General features: G+C 60.6%; 1 protein-coding gene across 2 annotated transcripts; it reads right to left on the bottom strand.

Annotated features, from left to right (window-relative positions):
* Positions 1–3: 3 nt before the first annotated feature.
* Positions 4–18,033, bottom strand: CAP1 (cyclase associated actin cytoskeleton regulatory protein 1). Of its 2 annotated transcripts, none has more exons than XM_029080633.2 (13): positions 17,959–18,033; positions 9,458–9,579; positions 9,218–9,318; positions 7,896–7,973; positions 5,834–5,977; positions 5,655–5,740; positions 4,331–4,436; positions 4,067–4,247; positions 3,576–3,760; positions 3,119–3,242; positions 2,910–2,992; positions 2,180–2,323; positions 4–1,234 (listed from the first exon to the last, which is right to left on the bottom strand). In XM_029080633.2, the coding sequence occupies exons 2-13, from the start codon at positions 9,567–9,569 to the stop codon at positions 1,151–1,153; spliced, it is 1,428 nt and encodes a 475-aa protein (XP_028936466.1). In that variant the 5' UTR covers positions 9,570–9,579; positions 17,959–18,033; the 3' UTR covers positions 4–1,150. The 2 variants fall into 2 exon arrangements, with proteins under 2 accessions (XP_028936466.1, XP_028936467.1); XM_029080634.2 differs by having other exon boundaries at positions 9,458–9,582; positions 17,959–18,030.
* Positions 18,034–19,247: the final 1,214 nt, after the last annotated feature.

Genomic DNA, 19,247 nt, shown 5'->3' with positions numbered 1-19,247 from the left:
ACGGATTGGCATTCATTTTATTCCACTTTCTCTAGAACTTTAAGTACATAAGAGAAGTTTCTCCCCACGGGCCTCGGGAGATGAATGGAAGTCACAGGAGGGTCTTAAAAAACCAAGTTGCATATTTTTGTAGGTTTTATTCTAAGAGAGAAAAAAAAACAAAACAAAAAAAACCATTGACCATTTACCTAAGAAATGCCGTAAAATATGCTTATGCCGTTTAAGGCCCGGAATCGGGACGCTGAAGCCCTTGGGGTGGGGGGCGGGGAGACGCCCTGTGCTGTTCGCTCAACCCCCCCGCCCCCAAACGGGGCTCTGAACAGAAGTCAGAAGCTTCTGCCTCCAGCAGAGTGGGGCGATGCCGGGGGGGGGGGGGCGGGGCCGAGGATACAGTATTGAAAAGTGACCGTTGCCCCCCCCCCTCCCCCCGGCTTAACATTTACGACACGCAAAATGGAGCCGGTCCCGCTAAGGGAGAGGGCTCTTGAGTCCCCTGGACGCCGGTGAGTGGGGGGAACGGTCCCACGATGGCACAGGTAGAGCGAGCGTAATATTACACGTAGCCAAATCAAAAAAAGAAAAAGGGAATGTTAAGGAGGGAACCCCGCTCCGCCGGGAAAGCCCGCGCCGCGGCCTCGGGTTCGGCGGAGCCGCGGGCCGGGGTCCGGTCGGCGCCGGGGAGGGGGTCGCGGTCCCCGGGACTCGTTACAAAAAGGAACGCCCCGACTCCAGCCGAGGGGCCGTCGGCGGTTCCTCCGGGACGACGACGACGCGGATACGAAAGGGAAACCGAACACGAACCGAGCGGAAAGCTGACCGCCGATACCGGTCCGACGGTCTCCGCCGACGGACGGCGGCGGCGGTCGCGGCTGACGTGGGCAAGGCGCACCTTCCTGCAGGTGGGATTCGGGTGATCGGCTGACCTGCCCTCCCCTTCCCCTCCCCCTCCCCCCATCCCGACCCCAGAGCGCAGCCTGAGGTATATTTCAGTGAAGGCAGGTAGCTGGGTCTCTCCGGGAGAGGACAGAGAAAGCAGTTTGAGAGCAGAAAGGTAAGAGGAAACCTAGAAGAGAATCGTCTGAATGCTGATTGATCCCGTGGTGTGGGGGGGGAGGGGGCGGAGGCCCAGGCCCCGTGGCACTCGGTGGCTTTAGCCCGCGATCTCGGTCACTGTGGTCACCAACTTCTGCCCGTTCCACAGCGTCTTGAACTGCTCGGGGACCGGAAACTCGTTCTGCGGATGGGGACGGGAGTGTGTCGTCAGGCTCGGGGGCGGAAGCGGGGATGGCCGGTCTGTGCCACCCTTCCCCCCCCCCGCCCCGGCCCCCTCAAGGAGCCCGGGGCGGCCAAGGGGGGAGCGGATCGCCCCACCCCACGCCCCCCTCCGGCCTGTGCCTGGACGGTCCCCCATTTCGAGGGAATAATAATAATAATAATAATAATGTTGGTATTTGTTAAGCGCTTACTATGTGCAGAGCACTGTTCTAAGCGCTGGGGGAGATACAGGTCATCGGGTTGTCCCGGGTGAGGCTCACAGTTAATCCCCATTTTACAGGTGAGGGAACTGAGGCACAGAGAAGTGAGGTGACCTGCCCACAGTCACCCAGCTGACCAGTGGCAGAGCCGGCATTCGAACCCATGACTTCTGACTCCCAAGCCCGGGTTCTTTCCACCGAGCCACGCCGCTTCTCTGAGATGGGTGGGAATCGTCTGTCTCGCTCCACAAGCCCTCCCCACCACTAGAATCCATGACAGACACAATAATGACGGTATTCGAGCGCTCTGTGCTGAGCACCGGGGTAGACAGACGTTTATCAGGTTGGACGCAGTCCCCATCCCACGTGGGGCTCACGGTCTTAATCCCCGTTTTACAGATGACGTAAACTGAGGCACGGAGGAGTGAAGTGACTTGTCCGAGGTCACACAGGAGGCAAACGGCAGAGCCGAGGCTGGTACCCAGGGCCTTCCGGCTCCCAGGCCCGGGCTCCATCCGCGACGGGGTTGGGGAGGGACCGGACCATGGCCAGCTTTGGTCATCCCGCCCTGTGACCTCTGACCCGAAGCCCAACCTGTTGCAGCGGCCTCGGGGGGCCGAACCCCGGGCTCCTGCCCCGACCGGCTCGCGGGGGGGAGGCCAGCCCCCGGCTCCCCGGTCCCCCCTCGCCGGCAAGACACTTACGAAATCACCGCCCTCGGTGGGGATGAGGACGTTCATCTCGGAAGACTTGGCACTGACGATCTCGCAGTCGAGCGAGCTCGTGCTCAGGTACACGTGGCAGCCGTCGGTCTTGTTGATGGAGATGGTTGGCACTTTACCCATCACCTGAGGGGACAGGCGGGCGAGGGGCTCAAGCCTCGACCCCGGGGGACGGAACCTCGGCGGGGGCGAGCGCGGCGCCGGTGCCCACGGCGGGGGAGAAGGGCAGCGTGGAGGGGAGATTGGAGGGAGGCTGCGGTGGCCCTCTCTGGGGCTCTGCTTTTAACCACTCGTCTTACCCCTGTGTGCCCAACCTCTCTCCCTGTTTCGGAAGAGGCCGAGACGGCATCTGCAGACCAACCTTCCCCCTTTTTTCTGAATGGGATCTGTTAAGTGCTTCCTCGGTCTCAAACACTGGAGTAAATTCAAATTAACAAGTTGGACCCTGTCCCTGTCCCACCAGGAGCACACAGTCTAAGAGAGAACTGGCATTTAATCCCCATTTTACACTTGAGGAAACTGAGACACGGAGAAGGGAAGGGAGTTGCCCAAGGTCACAAAGCAGACACGTGGCAGAGCCGGGATTCAGAACCCAGGTCCTCCGATTTCCGGGCCCGGGCTCTCTTCCGCTAAGTTGCGCTGGTCCCCTTTAGCGTCCGGCCCGGCCCTTCTCCACGCCCCCCGGCGGCCTCCGCCGCCGGGATCCCGTTACCTGAACTTTGATGTCCCTGCTGTTGATGATCTCCACGATACCCACGACGTCGTCAAACACCAGACCCAGCTTCTTACAGTTGTCTGGAAGGAGAGAGAGGGTGCCGGTCTGTACCTCTCCCAAGAGGAGGGGAGACGGGGAAGCGGTCCCGGGTCTCCCCCGCCCCCCGGCAGAAACCCCGGCCGGGCCGGCCGCCACGGCCCCCTCACCTAATGTGATGGAGTTGATCTTGCCCTTGATGTGCAGGGTGCTGTTGACGCACTTGAACACGTAGGCCACCTGCTTCAGCTCCGTGTCCTCAATCACCAGATTGGAGACGTTCTCCTGGTTCTCCTATTATTAATAATAACAACAGCTGTGGTATTTGTTCAGTGCTTGCTGTGTGCCAGGCACTGGAAGCGCTGGGGTGGACGCAGTCCCTGTCCCACGTGGGGCTCACGGTCCCCAATCCCCATTTCACGGATGAGGGAACTGAGGCCCGGAGAGGAGTGAAGGGCCTTGCCCAAGGTCCCACGGCAGACAAGCAGGGGAGCCGGGACTAGAACCCAGGTCCTTCTGACGTCCAGGCCCGGGCTCTCTCCACTCCGCCTCCTGTTCCGGAACCGTTTCCGGTCCCCCCCGGGGGATTCCCCCTCTTCCACCCCGGTCCCCCGCCGCCCCACTCACCACTCTCCACTTCTTGCCCTCCAGCTCCAGCAAAGGAGGCTCCTTCTTGGTCAGGGGCTTGGGGGCGGAGCCGCCGGTGGGCTTGGGGGCGGTAAAGGGCTTGGGGCCGGCCCGCACGGGGCCACCCTGGCTCTTCAGGGCGGGGTTCTTGTGGGTCTTCATGTCGTCGGACACGTGCTTCAAGGCTGCCGAGGTCCAGGAGCCGTTAGCTCCGCCTGAGCACCCCTCCCCGCCGGAGCGGAGCTCACTGCCCCAGCTGAGACCCTAAAAACAATCCCCTAACTCCTCCTACCCCCTGGCCCTGGATCGCCGTTTCCCCCTCCCTTCTGATGCCTCTCCAGCCTCCCCGCCCAGTCTGGGACGGACACCCGACTCTCTCCGGGTACCCCGACCCTTCCCCTCGCCGGGCTCCGTGCTCGAGCACCGGACCCTGCCGGAAGCCCTCCGGATCCTGGCTCCCTCCTGGGGCCGGGCTCCCCGCAGCCGCTCACCGTGCGTGATGCCCTCTCCCTGGTTGATCTGGGCGAAGAGCGCCGAGCGCGAGGCCGCGTCGTCCGAGCCGGAGCTGGTGGGGACCGGCGGCGGGGGAGGCCCCGGGGGCGGCGGCGGGGGCGCCCCCGAGCCGGCGGAGGGGCCGGCGGAGACTCCGCTCAGTTCCTTTGCGATCGGACCCTGGGGGGGGGGTGGACGGGAGGTGTGAGTCCGGCCCCCGGCCCCAGTGCCCACCTGCGTCCCGGCCGGGGAGCCTCACTGACCGTTTTGCTCCAGGTGAGACCGGTGGTGTGGAACTCCTTGATGTACGCCTGGAGTTCGGCCCAGATGCTCAGGTACGCTTTCACCCAGTCCACGTGCTTCTTGTCCCTGGGGAGGGAAGGAGGAGGGGAAAAGAGCTCAGGTGAAGCTGCCCGGGGTACGGGAAGTGACCCTCGGCACCCGGGCCTCCCCCAGACCCGGCCCCGCCTGTTCCACCCTCACAGCTGGAATGGGGGAAGGGCAGAGAAGGGGCACCGAACCCAGCGGCTCCCCATCCCCAGGCCCCCCTCTCCAAACAAGCGAACGCCCCTCCCAGCCCGTTGGAAATCCCCACCGAGCCACGGCCGATGTCACTGACCCCCTTCCCACCCCCACCTGAACCGAAGTCACGAGACCCCACGGGGGGAACGGGGGAGGGAGAGGCTCCCCGGCGGGGACGCTCTGCACCCAACATTTCCCGTTGGCAAAAGCGGCGACTGTTGCCAGGCAACCTCCCGGGACGGTGGGCGGGATGGAGGGACGCGTCTCCAACCACGGCCGCCACCGGGCCGGGGAGAGGGCCGACCGGCGCTCTGGCCTCAAGGCGCCTGTGCCCGGGCCGGGGCGATGAGGACAGGCAGGCGGCCGGGCCGCTGAGCTCGAGCCGCCGAGCCCACGCTCACGTCCTCTCTACCAATAATGACGACGGTATCGGTTAAGTGGTCACTCTGTGAGGGGCACCGTACTAAGCACGAGGGTGGGTACAAGCTAATCCGGTTGGACACGGTCCTCGCCCCACGTGGGGCTCTCGTCTTAAATCCCCGTTTTACAGATGAGGTCACTGAGGCACAGAGGAATGGGGTGACTTGCCCAAGGCCACACAGCAGACGAGTGGAGGAGCCGGGATTAGAACCCAGGTCCTTCCGACTCCCAGGCCCCGGCTCTATCCACTAAGCTACGCTGCTCTCCCCCTTCGCAACCGGCAGACCGCCGCTCTCCCTGTCTTTAAAGCCCTACTAAAATTATATCGCCTCCAGGAAGCCTTCCCTGACTAAACCCCCATCTCCCCGCCCTATCCGCCCTCTCTTCTGCGTCACCTAGTCACCAGGGTCTGCATCCCTTAAGCCCCCTTGATACTCACCCTACCCCCAACCCCACACCCCTGACGGACACATCCTCAAACCCTTCCCCATCCGTATTTTAACGTTTCCCCCGACTAGGTTGTAAGCCCCTTGAGGGCACAGATCGCGTCTACCAACCCGAGCGCTCAGTCCAGTGCTCTGCGCACAGTGAGCGCTCAATTAACACCACTGAGCGAGTGAGTGAGGGCGGAAGGGCTGAACGTACACGTCCTTGTATTCCTTGAGAACCCGGTTCGTGTAGAACATGGCGGCGTCGTTCATCTCCTTCACGTACGGGCCCGGCTTCGGAGCCTAGAGAGAGTCACGGGTCACAACGGCCCGGCTCCCCGTCCCCCACCCCGGCGGGTCCCCCCCAAGCGCCGTTCCCCCGGGGCCGGGGCTCACCATGGCCACCCAGCCCAGCGCTGGGATGCTCTCGCTGACGGCCGACAGGTGATTGAACAGTCTGCTGCCCCGATTCTTCTCCCGGAAGTTCTGCACCCCCTGGATCTGTTCCGAGATGGGGCCCAGCAGGTCCGAGAGCTTATTCTGGAGGCCGAAAGGGAAAGCAAACGGGGCGGAAATGGCAGGGCGTCTCCGGTCCCTGGGAAACCTCCCCGACAACCGCCAGCCCGCACTGGGGCCGCTGTCCCTCGGAGCCCCTCTGGCCAAATCCCCTTCCTCGGCCCCGAACCAGAGGCCGTCCCCGGGTCCCCGCCGGCCCTCTCCCCACTCCCGGAGGCAGAAAATCCACACACTGGTGGAGGGGAGAGGGCCCATCGGGTACCCGGGTTCCTCCAGCCACCCCCCGGGAGAAAACAACCTGCCCTAGGAAGCAAAGTCACCCTCCCCGACCCCGACAAGAACGTCAGGCCGGGCCCACGGCCACGGCTGGGCACCTCTCGACTCCCAGAAAGTCTCCCGCTGGCCTGAACGGCCTGGCCAACCCTGGAAAAGGCCTAGTCAACTGGAAACTCCTTACGGGCAGAGAATGTGTCCACCAGAACGCTCCAATTCCCAAGCTCTGAGCACAGTGCCCCCACGCCCAGCATGGGTCCAATAAATTCATTCTTTCGATCGTATTTTTGAGCCATACTGCGTGCAAAGCACTGTACTAAGCCCTGGGGAGAGTATAATTCAACAACCAACAGACACGTTCCCTGCCCACAGGGAGGATGAACAAAGTCAGGGTGTCGCAGAAAGGGTGGGAGGAGAGGAGGGCTTAGTCAGGGAAGATTTCTGGGAGGAGATGTACCTTCAGTAAGGCTCTGAAGTGGGGGAGAGCAATTATCTGCCTCCTATGCAATTTATCCATTCCAAGCTTCCCATTTCCCTCCGCATCGAGCCAGATCTCCTCCCGGGGGCTTCCCGGTTCTCCATCAACTCTCCCCATCTGACAGCCCTCTTCACCTACCACTGTCCACCTCGCTCTACTCGCTCCACACGAGCCAACCTTCCAGCTGTACCTCGCTCTCGTCTCTCCAGCGGGCCCACAGGCCCCAAACTCCCTCCCCTGCCCGATCCAAAAGACCCCAGTTCTCCCCACCCGCAAAGCCCTTCTAAAATCCCACCCCCTCCAACAGGTCTCCCCCAGTTCCCTCTCCCGGCTCGAGTCGCACCAACCCGCCAGCCACCTCTAACATTTCCAGATTTACTTATGTATACCCTTCAACTCAGGTACGTACGTATGATCAATTGCCCAGTGATCTTATTTATTCCCATGAATAACTGTGGCATTAGTTAAGCGCTTACTAAGTGGCAGGCACCGTTCTAAGCACTGGGGTGAATACCAGCAAATCGGATTGGACACGGTCCTCGTCCCACACGGGGCTCACAGCCTCAATCCCCGTTTTACAGATGAGGCCCAGAGAAGTGAACTGACTTGCCCAGGTGACAGAGCCGGGACCCCACCGCTAAATAGTTTTAGGGCGAGCTCCCTCGTCCAAGTGGAAGCTCTTTGCGGGAAGACAGTGAATGGGTTTTTTGCTTCTGTCGGACTCTCCCGGGCGCTCGGTACAGCGTGCCAAACCCAGTGGACGCTCGATAAGAAAAAATCCTACCACCACGCTTCGACCGCTACGAGCGGTCCCCGGCCCGGAAGCCGGGGTGGAGCGAGCGGGGTCGGCCGCGGTGAAGCGGGAGGGTGAGCTGATGCTGGCCGCCAGGCGGGCTCCGGGGCCATCTGTGACCAGGGCCGGCCAAGGCCAAGGAGCCCATTAGAGACCCAGAAATAGCTTCGGCGCTGTGTTCCCGTAATTCTACCAAATTGGAGGAGGCTGCTTGTGGAACTCGGCTCAGTGCACGGGACTCTGGTTGTCACGCGACGCCTGTGTCTATTTTAAGAGGCTGTGATGGCTTGGCAGGCTTCGCCCCAACCAAATGAGGGGGGTTTACCCAACCCTCCCACCCCCTGACTCCCCGTTGAAGCCTTTCGCCTCCCCCACCTCCCGGCACCCCAGAAACTCACCCCGGAAGGCTGCTGGCACTGAGAGGCCGTCACCAGGAGGGCCCGCTCTGTCTTCAGCCCCGTGTGGACCATCTCGGCCTGAGGAGAGGAGATTGAGGAGCCGGCGTTCGGCGACACGTTACGACCGGGGAGGTTCGGATAAGAGCGGGTCGGGCCCCCGGCCCCGGGACCCTGGGCCGCTCCGGCACGATGTCGCGGCTCTCGGGGAGGATCTTGGGGAACGGGGGAACGATTCCTGCCCGGTGGCGTTCCAGGGTGCTGGACCGCTGAACCCTAAACACACAGCTGGGCGGCGAGGGGCGGGATGCCCACGGCTAGCCCGATTAGTGAAGAGGCTTGGTGAGGGTAGGGGGCGATCCCCACCCCGTCCCGAACCCCACGAGGAGGCCGGGGAGGCAGCCTCGGGCCAACGAGGGGGTCACGGTGGAGAGAGGCCGGAGGGAAGGCAAGCTCAGAGCTGCCCAGAGCACAGAGATCTTGGGAAATTTCCTCTTGCGGGTGGCACGGTAGGCTGTGTGGTCATCGGGCACCTGCAGGGAAGCCAACCTGAAGCTCTGTCACGAGGGGCGTTTCTCCGGCCTCACCCGGGGCTACAGCCTGGCCCCAATCTATGTTTTCTCTCAGGGCGGGGGGAGAGGACCCGGCTGAAGACGGGGGTGGTGGGGTATGCCAGCCGAGGACTTCTCAGTGCCCCCACTGGCTCTCGGCCCGCCGCTCGCCTCCACTCTCAAAAATAGAAAGCCGCCTTCTCCCAGGTTCCTCTTTCGGCAAGCCGGGGCGGGGGAACGGGGAGGACTCGCACACGGCCTGTTCCGGCCCCTGGGACGACAGGCAGCACGGAAAGGAGGAAGTTTCAGAGAATTCCGATAGGTCAAAAAGAGAAAATCCCCCCACCCCGGGAGGCAGCACTTCTTCCGGCTCCTGGACCTGATCGGTGCCACCCTCCAGGAGATCCCCGGCCTCCCCTCCCTTCTCTGGGGGGCCGGCAGATGGAAGGGTGGGGGTGGAGTCCTGATGGACACTGATTTCCCAGAGGGCCCATCGCTCCTTCCCCCGAGATGCTTCTCCCAAGAGGAAGGAATGAGCTGGGAAGCAGAGGCTGGGGAGGGAACAAATGGGAGGAGACGTGAGAGGGCAAGGGTGGGGTGATGGGTGTCCTCTGGAGGCAAAATGAGGGGCCCCCAGCCCCCTCGGAGGGCCACCGCGACGGGCCCCGTGTGACCCAAGGGGACTCTCCCTCATGACTCGACTAAAACAGCCAAAACAGGAGCCAGGCAGCGGCGGCTGCCCTCGGGAGGGGAGGAAGCGACCACGGGACTCACGTGTTTCTGAACGTCGCCCCCGATCTCTTTGCTGATCCTCATGTACTCGGCCACCGGGCCGGCGAGGAGCGAGTCGAAGGCTTGCACGAACGGAGCCACGCCTGCCGAAAGGAGACCGGCGAGGCGTTAGAGGGGCGGCACGAGTCGCCTCTGCCCACCGGGCCGCTCCGGGCCCTCCCCCGCCTCCGATTCCCAGGCTCGGGAACCGTGCCAGCCCGCTTGGACGGACGGACCTCTTACCTTTGGGCACGGCGTCTCCGCAGCCCCCGTGCCCGCCGGGGGCCTGGGACACCGCCTCCAGCCTGCCCACCGCCTTCTCCAGCCTCTCCACCAGGTGCTGCATGTTGGCCATGACGCTCCACCTGCTGAGGCAAACCCACGGGCACTCGGAGGGGCACGAAGATAGGTGCCCCTCTCGCCGTTCACCCATCTGTTTAGGACCATGTGCGGAGGGAGGGGGCGGGGGTCACAGACTACAGGATCTCTGGCTCTTTTGAGGGAACCGGGCGCGTCACGCTCGGGACCGCCCAACTCTTTAAGTGGTTCTGGAGCGGGAGAGAGACATGCGGCCCCGAGTCCCTAAGCGGGGTGACCCTAGGCACGTTAAGCGTCCAGTTGAAGAGCGGCCTTAAACAGGGGTCACAACTGGTGTTCGGGCGGAGGTGCAGGAGCAAACAAACCACCTTGTCCAGGCTGGTCAGGGCCTCTGCACTGTAAGCTCCTTGTGGGCAGGGAATGTGTCTGCTTATTGTTATATGATACTCTCCCACGTGCTCAGTCCGGTGCTCTGCACACAGCGAGAGTTCAATAAATACGACTCAATGAATAAGTGAAAGATTCAAGTATCTCGTCCACCCATCCAAGGTTAATAGGAGTTAATGGAAAATGATCCTCTTCCTCTGGACACTTAGGGATCAATGCGTAGCCCCAGGATCGACGTGTTTACCACGAGAAATGCTCTCTGGGCCTTCCCTCCCAAACACGGACACATCGGGACTCGCCGAGGGCTGAGCAGAGCGCGAATCCGGGACTCGGCCCTCCCCGGCGGGTCGACGGATCGGGGGGTGACGCGGAGGGAACTCTAAGGCGGCTTTTAGGACACTCGCCTGGGCTTCTCCTTGCCCCCCAGAGAATTAAACGGACCGGGGAGTCAGAGTCCGGTGATCTCGACCAGCCCGGAGGAGTCCAAGATGACCACGTCTACTCTGAATTTCACCTCCGTTGAGCCCGCCGGACGTCGGGGACCCTGCCACGCTGGGACTCGCCGGCCCGCACCTCGCCTGTTCTGCTCGTGGAGGAGACAGGCGGCTGAGGAGACCGCAAACCGCCTGCGTGCGTTCAATCCCGGCCTCCCCATGGGGAGGGCGGGAGGGAGGCTGAGTCACCAAATGGAACCGGATTTAGGATCCTCCCTTGGAACACAGATGCGAAGTAGAGGCAGGGCGGGGTCTGCTCGCTCACCTCCGTTAACCCTTTTGGAGATCCACACCACCACAGGCTGAACCCCCCCGCCCCCCCCCCCGGACCTCCAGACCCCCGAGGGCGAGGGAGGACGTGGGTGAGGGGAGAGCGGGTGTTGGGGGGAAATCGGGTCTCCGATTCCCTGCCCGGACCAGGTGGGGAAGGCTGGCTGCGCCGGGGGCTCGGCCCCTGGAACTTTCTCTCAACAGTCGCCACCTACGGAGTTCTGCTATAAAAATCTGTTCCCGGGGCGGCCGGCCGGGATGCAGTCGGAGGCCGGGATCGCTGCTGACGTCACAGGAAAAAAACAGGTCATTTTCCCTTCTTCCCGGAGAGGGCATACGGATCGGGGGAAAGACTCGCCAGCCTGGCTCGGCGACCGGTTCGACCTCGGGGCCGTTACCCAATTTGGGGGAAGGAGAACCTTGCTTCCTTCTTGCAATGACCCGACTGAATTTTAGTTCCCTTTTTCCCCATAATCCACTGGGGACCGATGCACTCGGGGAGTCCGAGAGTCACGGCTCTCGTTCATTCGATCGTATTTATTGAGGGCTCACAAAGCGGTCGGGAGAGTACGTCGTAACATTAAACAGACACGGTCCCTGCCCGCAACGAGCTCCGAATCGCCATCCACTGCCCACTCGCCCGCTCACCACGGCGGGTTGTAACCCTGACTTCTAACGGTCAGATTCAAAACAAATGAAATAATAACACTGCTCTCCCCGGCCCCCTTCCCCCAGTCCCAGACCTGCAGGAGCCTGGGCCCAGAACCAGAAGATTCCCATCTTTCTTATTCCAGAACTCCTCCGATCTGTTGCATCGCACGTAAGCGTGGAAAGATCTGGAGGATGAGGGAGAACCAAGAGGCCAGGCCTCTGCGAAGTGGGAAGGCGAACCTCCCCCACAGCTTCCCTCCTCTACCTCCCCATCCTGGGTGGGCCCAGGGACACCTATCATCACCGGTTGGGAGAGGGAGAAAGTTCAATTATCCACACAATTGGGGTTTGGGCTGGGATTCAGAAGTGCATCTGAACCCTGCAGGTTCTGGCTGAACTCAGACGCTAAAACTTTGGGGTGTTCGTTCGTGTTTTCTCTCTCTTTTTCTCACACACGTCTGTAAGGGAATGTGTCTGCTTATTGTCATGTTGCACTCTCCCAAATGCTTAGTACAGTGCTCTGTCCACGGTAAGTGCTCAGTATACACGGTAAGTGCTCAGTATACACGGTAAGCGCTCAATAAATACAACTGAGTGAATGAATGGAAGTCCCTCTATCTGGCTGGGCTTTCTGCCCGACGTTTCCGGCTGGGGGTCAGACGGGGATCCCGGGTGCCCAGGAGAGGGAGGACGTGACCGGCCACAGCCTTGGGCCTAACAAGGTGAGAGGGGTCGGGGGTTGCGGGAGAGGGGAAAATGCGGCCCCTGGGTGAAGCAGCATTTCGGGCCTGGCTCCCCGGCCATTCCTGCGGGCGACAGGGCTCAGGAAATTGACGGGGCTGCTGGTCTGGGACAATAATAATAATAACATTAACGGTATCTATCTGTTAAGTGCTTACTATGTACCAAGCACTGGGGTAGCTTCAAGGTTATCAGGCTGGACACAGTCCCTGTCCCCCACGGGGCTCACAGTCTAGGTAGGAGGGAGTAAGAGTTAATCCCCATTTGACAGATGAGGAAACTCGGGCGCAGAAGTGAAGCGACTTGCCCAGGGTCCCATAGCAAACAAGTGGCAGAGCTGGGATGATAATAACGTTGGTATTTGTTAAGCGCTTACTAGGTGCAGAGCACTGTTCTAAGCGCTGGGGTAGATAAAGGGTAATCAGGTTGTCCCACATGAGGCTCACAGTCTTGATCCCCATTTTACAGATGAGGTAACTGAGGCACAGAGAAGTGAAGTGACTTGCCCACAGTCGCACAGCTGACAAGCAGCGGAGCCGGGATTCGAACCCATGACCTCCGACTCCCAAGCCCGTGCTCCTTCCACTGAGCCACGCTGCCAGGTCCTCTGACCCCCGGGGCCCGGGCTCTTTCCGCCAGGCCACGCCGCTTCTCAAGCTCTTCCCCAACCGGGCAGCACCTCCGAGGGCAATTCCAGCTTCTTTCCGGAACCCCAGGACTATGGGGACCGCGAGGTCTACCCGGCGGCCTCTGCGGCACCCGGCTGGGCGTGACAGGGAGTTGCCCTCCCGAGAGTGTGCCCCCGGGGCCCACATCCAACCCGCGGGGAGGGGGCCGGCGGGAAGGACACGGACCGCTCGGCCCCAACCTGCCTAACAGACGGTGCCGGCTCCCTGGCCGTGCCCAGACGGCTGGGCACCGCTCACTCCCACTTCAAACGCAGCTCTTGTATTTTCGGTGGCCGGGCCCCAGCCGAGCCAACTCCTCCATCGGAAACCTGAGCCCAGGGACCAGGGCAGGGCAGGTCCCCCCCCCCCCCCGGTCCCCTCTTAAAAGCTGACGGTTCCCAGAACAAAAGACCCAGGCCCAGCCTTGCCCTGGTGAAACCATCCCCTCGAATTGACCAGAGCACCCTGCCTTTCCCCCAGGGTTGGGTTTCCCCGAGTCCACAGGTTAGCGTTTTGCTACATGACTCACCGCCGCCTCGGTCCCCGATTCAAAGGGGAAAGGCTTATCCTCTTTCAAGGACGAGGAGTCGGCACCCGACTGGTATCGGGACCTCTACCTCCCGTGCCCTCCTCGACGGAGAACCACGGTTCGTCCCTTTGACCTGGCGCTCGGGAGGAGTTGGCTGAGAAGAAAGCAAGCCTGTAGTCTTGAAACGGGACTGCCTTCTTCCACTCCAACCCCAGCCCTGCCACGACGGCTCGGCCCAAATCGGGCAATTTGGGAGGAGCCCAGGAGATAAGGGCACAATGTTTGCCGCTCCTCAATGGGCGCTGTCTAAACACAAGGTACTTCTGTCTGGGGAGCGAATACAGACGGAGACTGCAGGAGCTGACACCAGACTGCGGGTTTAGCTCGGGAAAGGACGGCTACTTTCAGTTTCTCTCGGGCCAGAGGCAAGCGCTCTTCCCTGGGGCATTCTGTTCCTCCCTGGAGATCAATTCACCTCCCGAGGTTTCATTCATTCTTTGCTGTGTCCAGACCACTGTACTAAACGCTTGGCAGAGTACGATACGACAGACACATTCCCCGCCCACAGCGAGCATACGGTCTGGAGGTGTGAAAAGATCTGTGTGGATCCTTAGCACTCCGCTAAGCGTCCTTCGAACCGTATTCTCCCAAGCGCTTAGTACGGTGCTCGGCTCCCAGGAGGCGCTCAATAAATACGATCGAGATACGCAGCTAACCCTGCCACGACCGCCTTCAACAGGCTCCGGGAAGGACCCCGGCTCCGCCCCCCACCCCCAACCGCCCCCTTCAGTGGCCGGGCCAACCTTCCAGCGGGACAGAGAAAACCGGGCCGAACAAGGCGGCATTGTGTAGGAAGGCATTTGGGGAAGCCTCCGTGAATACATCTGGTCAGTACGGTGTCATCTGAAAAGGCAAAGCGCCTTGCCGGACAGCCGTGTTAATCGAAGGCCGGTGACGTTCTCTAAATTAACTCCAGCCACAAATATTCATCGAGCTCGCTTAGCTTGAAGGCCGCATCACAGTCACACCTGGAGAATCATCCCGTTACCGGTTTATAAAATGTTTTCTCCTCGTCTCCCCCGTTAGACTGCAAACTCCGTGTGTCACCTCCGTTTTGCCCTTCCCCAGCCCTGAGAACTGTGCACCGCACCCAGCGGGCGCTCATTAGATAAGCAATGGTATTTATTGAGCGCTTATACCGCGCAGAGCACTTTACGAAGCACTTGGGAGAAGACGGGAGTCGGAGCGGACGCTATTACTCCTGGAGGGCCACCTCAAATGGCTTTACGCAAGAGCCAAAGATAAACCAAGCTCGGTAAGTCAAGAAGGGGCACTGGGGAACGAAATGCCTCCGAAAGGAAGCCGAACAACCCAAGTTGGCATACGTCGTCAATAATAATAACTGTCGTATTCAGTGTGTGCCGAGCACCGGGGTGAATAGAAGAAAATCAGGTCCAGACCGAATGCTCCCTCGGGACCGTAAGCTCCTTACGGACAGGGAACGTGACTGCTAATTCTGTTGCACTGAACTCTCTCAAGTGCTTAGAAGAGTGTTCTGCATAGAGTAAGTGCTCAATAAATATCACTGATTGACTGACAGGTCGGACAATGTCCCTGTCCCACGGGAGGCTCATATTTGGGTTCTGCTGATCCCCTCCCCCGGGCTCTGGGCCCAGGGCCCCACCTCCTACCCATACCGGGAGCCTAGTGGACAGAGCCCGGGCCTGGGAGTCAAGAAGGTCGTGGGTTCTAATCCCGACTCCACCACTTGTCTGCTGTGTGACCTTGGGCAAGTCTCTGGGCTTCAGTTCCCTCATCTGTGAAATGGGGATTCAAACTGTGAGCCCGACGTAGGACAGGGACTTTGTCCAACCGGAATAGCTTGTATCTACCCCAGCGCTTAGGACAGTGCCTGGCCCAGAGTAAGCGCTTAATACCATTATTATTATTACTATTATTAGCGGGGGGCGGGTGAGTTTTACTCCTGGGTGGAGTGGGGGGCTTCTTCTGAGGTCCTGGGCCCGAAAGCGCCGCCGATGGGGTGGGGGACCCGAGGCCAGAGCTCGGACAGAACCTGCCAGGGGTGAGGCGTCCCCGGGGCCTCCCTCCAGAAAGGACCGGGCGGAGGCTCGGACTGGACTTTTGTTTTGTTCTGCTGTCTGTCTCCCCCTTTTAGACCGTAGTCGGGCAGGGACGGTCTCTATCTGTTGCCCAATTGTCCATTCCAAGCGCTCAGTCCAGTGCCCTGCACCCAAGAAGCGCTCAATAAATACCACTGGATGACTGAATGAATCGTCCCCGGAAAGCTAATTAAGGCAAGGGCCCAGCTTGCTGAATCACCATATTCTACCCCTGGCTCGGCTCCCCCGGGGCCCAAGAAAGTTACATCAGCAACAACGCTCAGACAAGGGGCGGGTTCCGGCCAGAAGGGTTCCGCAAAACGTTCTGGCCGGAGGGGCGGCAACCTCACCTCCCAGGAGATCGTGCAGACGCGGCCCCAAAAACCACAGTCCTTTCACCCAAACCTCCTGAGGAGGCTCGGTCCCACGGTGTCTGCCCTGTGCGGTGCCAAGATGCTCGGGTCCCTAGGCCTGCACGACTCACTCCCGGCCTCGTCGCTGTCAAATTCTGGGCTGGGGTACACCCTGGCCCCTTTCCCCCTATTCCTTCTCCGACGACTATTTTCAACTTCATCTTTAGGTTGGAAAGCCTCCCCACCCGCGGGAAAGGCCGGGGACCCCCCAGCCGACGCCCAAGCCGGGAGTGGAGAAGGGAGAAGAGCGACCCTTGAATCGTTTTGTGTAGGGGGGGAGGATGGGGAAAGGAAGGAAGCGGGGAGGGGGAGTTTCTGAAAAGTTACTAGAGGAGACTTGGCCCTTTCCAGCCACCCAAGCGGCCCCTGCCTCCGAATTAGATGCAAAGCCTTGACTCCCTCGGCTCCAGGCACACCGGCATCGACGGTCCTCGCCCCCCCCGGGGTGGCAAGAGCCCGGGCTGGGGAGTCAGAGGTCATGGGTTCGAATCCCGGCTCGGCCCCTTGTCAGCTGTGTGACTGTGGGCGAGTCACTTCACTTCTCCGGGCCTCAGTTCCCTCATCTGGAAAACGGGGATGAAGACTGTGAGCCTCACGGGGGGCAACCTGATGACCCTGTATCTCCCCCAGCGCTTAGAACAGTGTTCTGCACAGAGTAAGCGCTTAACAATACCAACACTATTATTATTATTCCAAAGGCTGGCTCTGCTCCCAAACCAAGGGGCCCTCTTCCTTTCAACACCCGCCTCCGGGGCAGGAAACTGTCGAGCTGACTTCAAACCTCCATTTCCTCCTTTGACAGCCACCCCGAAACGGCCCCCCATTTCCATCAGAATGGACGCCCCCCCCCCTTCCCCTCGAAAGGGCCCAAGGGCGCCGACGGATGCCTGCCGTCCAATCTCCCTCGCCTAAACTCGGGAAGACCATTTGGAGACCTGGGTGGGAAACGAACAATTTGCAGGCAAATGTTCTGCGGGCAACCCCGCACCCCAGGAGCAAAAAACCAGCCTCCAAAAGACACAAAACACCCCCTACCCCGAGAGAACCGTGCGACCAGGCCCGGGCCGAGGTATCGAGGCTTCAATTCCCGAGGCCCCGGGGGCAGGGATGGAGCTCGACACCTGGAAGAAAGGTCTCCCTCGTGCAATTATAGACGAATTAGAGTCCATTCAGCCCGTCAATGGGCAGGGATCGTCTCTCTGTTGCCGGATTGTCCATTCCAAGCGCTTAGCACAGTGCCCTGCACTGAGTAAGCGCTCACTAAATACTTTGCAATGAATGCATAAAAAGGACGGGGGAGAAGCTCCCATCTGGACCGCCCCGACCGCTCCTTCAGGGCCCCCTTAGCTCAAAAAAAATCCTATTTTTTGAGCGCTTACCGTGTGCACTTCCCCCCTTCTGCGAGCTCCCCTCCTCCAGGAGGCCTTCCCAGACTGAACCCTCCCTTTCCCTCTGCTCCCCCTCCCTGAGCAGCCATTCATTCAATAGTATTTCTTGAGCGCCTACTCTGTGCAGAGCACTGTACTGAGCGCTTGGAATGGACCGATCGGTAACGGACAGAGGAAGTCCCTGCCCTTTGACGGCCTTACAGTCTAATCCTAATCCCATCCTCGTGATCGGTCCATTCCAAGCGCTTAGTCCGGGGCCCTGCACAGAGTAAGCGCTCAATGAATACTAATGAGTGAAGAAGAAGATATTGTTTACTGCTCTATTTTGTTCACGATGCGCCTCTCTAGCTGCGATTCTATTCATCTCGATGATACGGACGGTTGGTCTGGGGGCCCGGGTCCCCCGTGGGGCGGGGACCGTCCCGGCTACCGAATGGCCGTTCCGAGCGCTTAGCCCAGTGCTCCGCACCTAGGCAGCAATCTATAAATACGAAGGAAGCGGTTGGGGGAGGAGGGGGCGATAAGAAACAGCCTGGTTCGCTGGCCGCCCCCCCCCCCCCAGGACCGGCCGCCCCTCCCAGGACCGGCCGCCCCCCCCCCCAGGACCGGGCCCCCCCCCCCCAGGACCGGCCCCCCCCAGGACCGGCCGCTCTTTCCGAGCCCCCCCCCTCAGGCCCGGCTTCCCCGTCCCTGGCGATTAAAGAAGAAAAAAAGAAAGAAATGAAAAAAGGAGGACGCCCCCCTCCCCCTGCCCCGCGCCCTCACCTCCGCTCTCCTCCGCGGCGGCTGCCCACTTCCGGCAGGAACCGCCCAGCAACCTCCGCGCGAGCAACTTCCGGTCCCCCGCCTGCTCCTCCCAAACCCCGCCCCCTTCCCCCTCCTCCAATGAGCGGCGAGAGGGGCGTGGCCTCCTCTAAGCCACGCCCCCCTCTCGGAGGCGCGGCGGGGAGTGGTCGAGCTCGACGGAGGCCACGCCCCCTTCGGCAGGGAGGGGCGGGGGGGACTTTGAGGGAGGCCCCGCCCATCCCTTCGAGGCGGACCAATGAGCGAGCGAGGTCCCGCCCCCCTGGCGCAGGACGGCTCCTGATTGGCTGAGTGTGCGGCCCCTGGAGGAGAAGGACGGGAACCCTCCCTCCCTCCCCCCTCCCGCTGGGGGAGGCGAGGCAGCTTTTAACCTCCCGGAAAGTAAAAGACGGTCGAGGCGGAAAATGAGACTAATAATATATTAACGTTGGTATTTGTTAAGCGCTTCCTATGTGCAGAGCACTGTGCTAAGCGCTGGGGGAGATATAATTTGGTATTTTTGGTAAGCGCTTACTATGTGCCAAGCACTGTTCTGAGCACTGGGTAAACAGGTTGTCCCATGTGGGGCTCACAGTTTTCATCCCCCTTTTCCAGATGAGGGAACTGAGGCCCAGAGAAGTGAAGTGACTTGCCCAAAGTCACACAGCTGACAAGTGGCGGAGCCAGGATTAGAACCCACGACCTCTGACTCCCAAGCCCGGCCTCTTTCCAGTGAGCCACGCTGCTTCATCAGGTTGTCCCACGTGAGGCTCACAGTTAATCCCCATTTTACAGATGAGGTCACTGAGGCACAGAGAAGTGAAGTAATGTTGGTATTTGTTAAGCCCTTCACTGTGCAGAGCACTGTCCTAAGCACTGGGGTAGATACAGGGTAATCATCTTGTCCCACGTGAGGGTCACAGTTAATCCCCATTTTACAGATGAGGTCACTGAGGCACAGAGAAGTGAAGTGACCTGCCCACAGTCACACAGCTGACAAGTGGCAGAGCCGGGAATCGAACCCATGACTTCTGACTCCCAAGCCCAGGCTCTTTCCACTGAGTCATGCTACGTGCCAAGCACTGTTCTAAGTGCTGAGTAGAAACAAAGTAATCAGGTGGTCCCACGTAGGGCTCACAGTTTTAATCCCCCTTTTCCAGATGAGGTCACTGAGGCACAGAGCAGTTAAGTGGCTTGCCCAAAGTCACACAGCTGCTACTAATGGTGGTATTTGTTAAGCGCTTTCTATGTGCCAAGCACTGCTCTAAGCG

The sequence above is a fragment of the Ornithorhynchus anatinus genome, chromosome 16, assembly GCF_004115215.2.
Source record: "Ornithorhynchus anatinus isolate Pmale09 chromosome 16, mOrnAna1.pri.v4, whole genome shotgun sequence".
NCBI lineage: Eukaryota > Metazoa > Chordata > Mammalia > Monotremata > Ornithorhynchidae > Ornithorhynchus > Ornithorhynchus anatinus.
The sequence above is the reverse complement of the archived record's forward strand: the minus strand, read 5'-3'. Positions and strand labels throughout refer to the sequence as shown.

What these genes read in the sequence shown, in the direction of transcription:
- CAP1 (XM_029080633.2), bottom strand. Translation starts at nt 9,569, where the DNA reads ATGGCCAACATGCAGCACCTGGTGGAGAGGCTGGAGAAGGCGGTGGGC. An exon ending in AGTGCCAGCAGCCTTCCGGG is followed by an intron (nt 5,978 to 7,895) that starts GTGAGTTTCTGG and finishes TTCGGCCTCCAG; the next exon opens with AATAAGCTCTCGGACCTGCT. An exon ending in CGCTGGGCTGGGTGGCCATG is followed by an intron (nt 5,741 to 5,833) that starts GTGAGCCCCGGC and finishes GACTCTCTCTAG; the next exon opens with GCTCCGAAGCCGGGCCCGTA.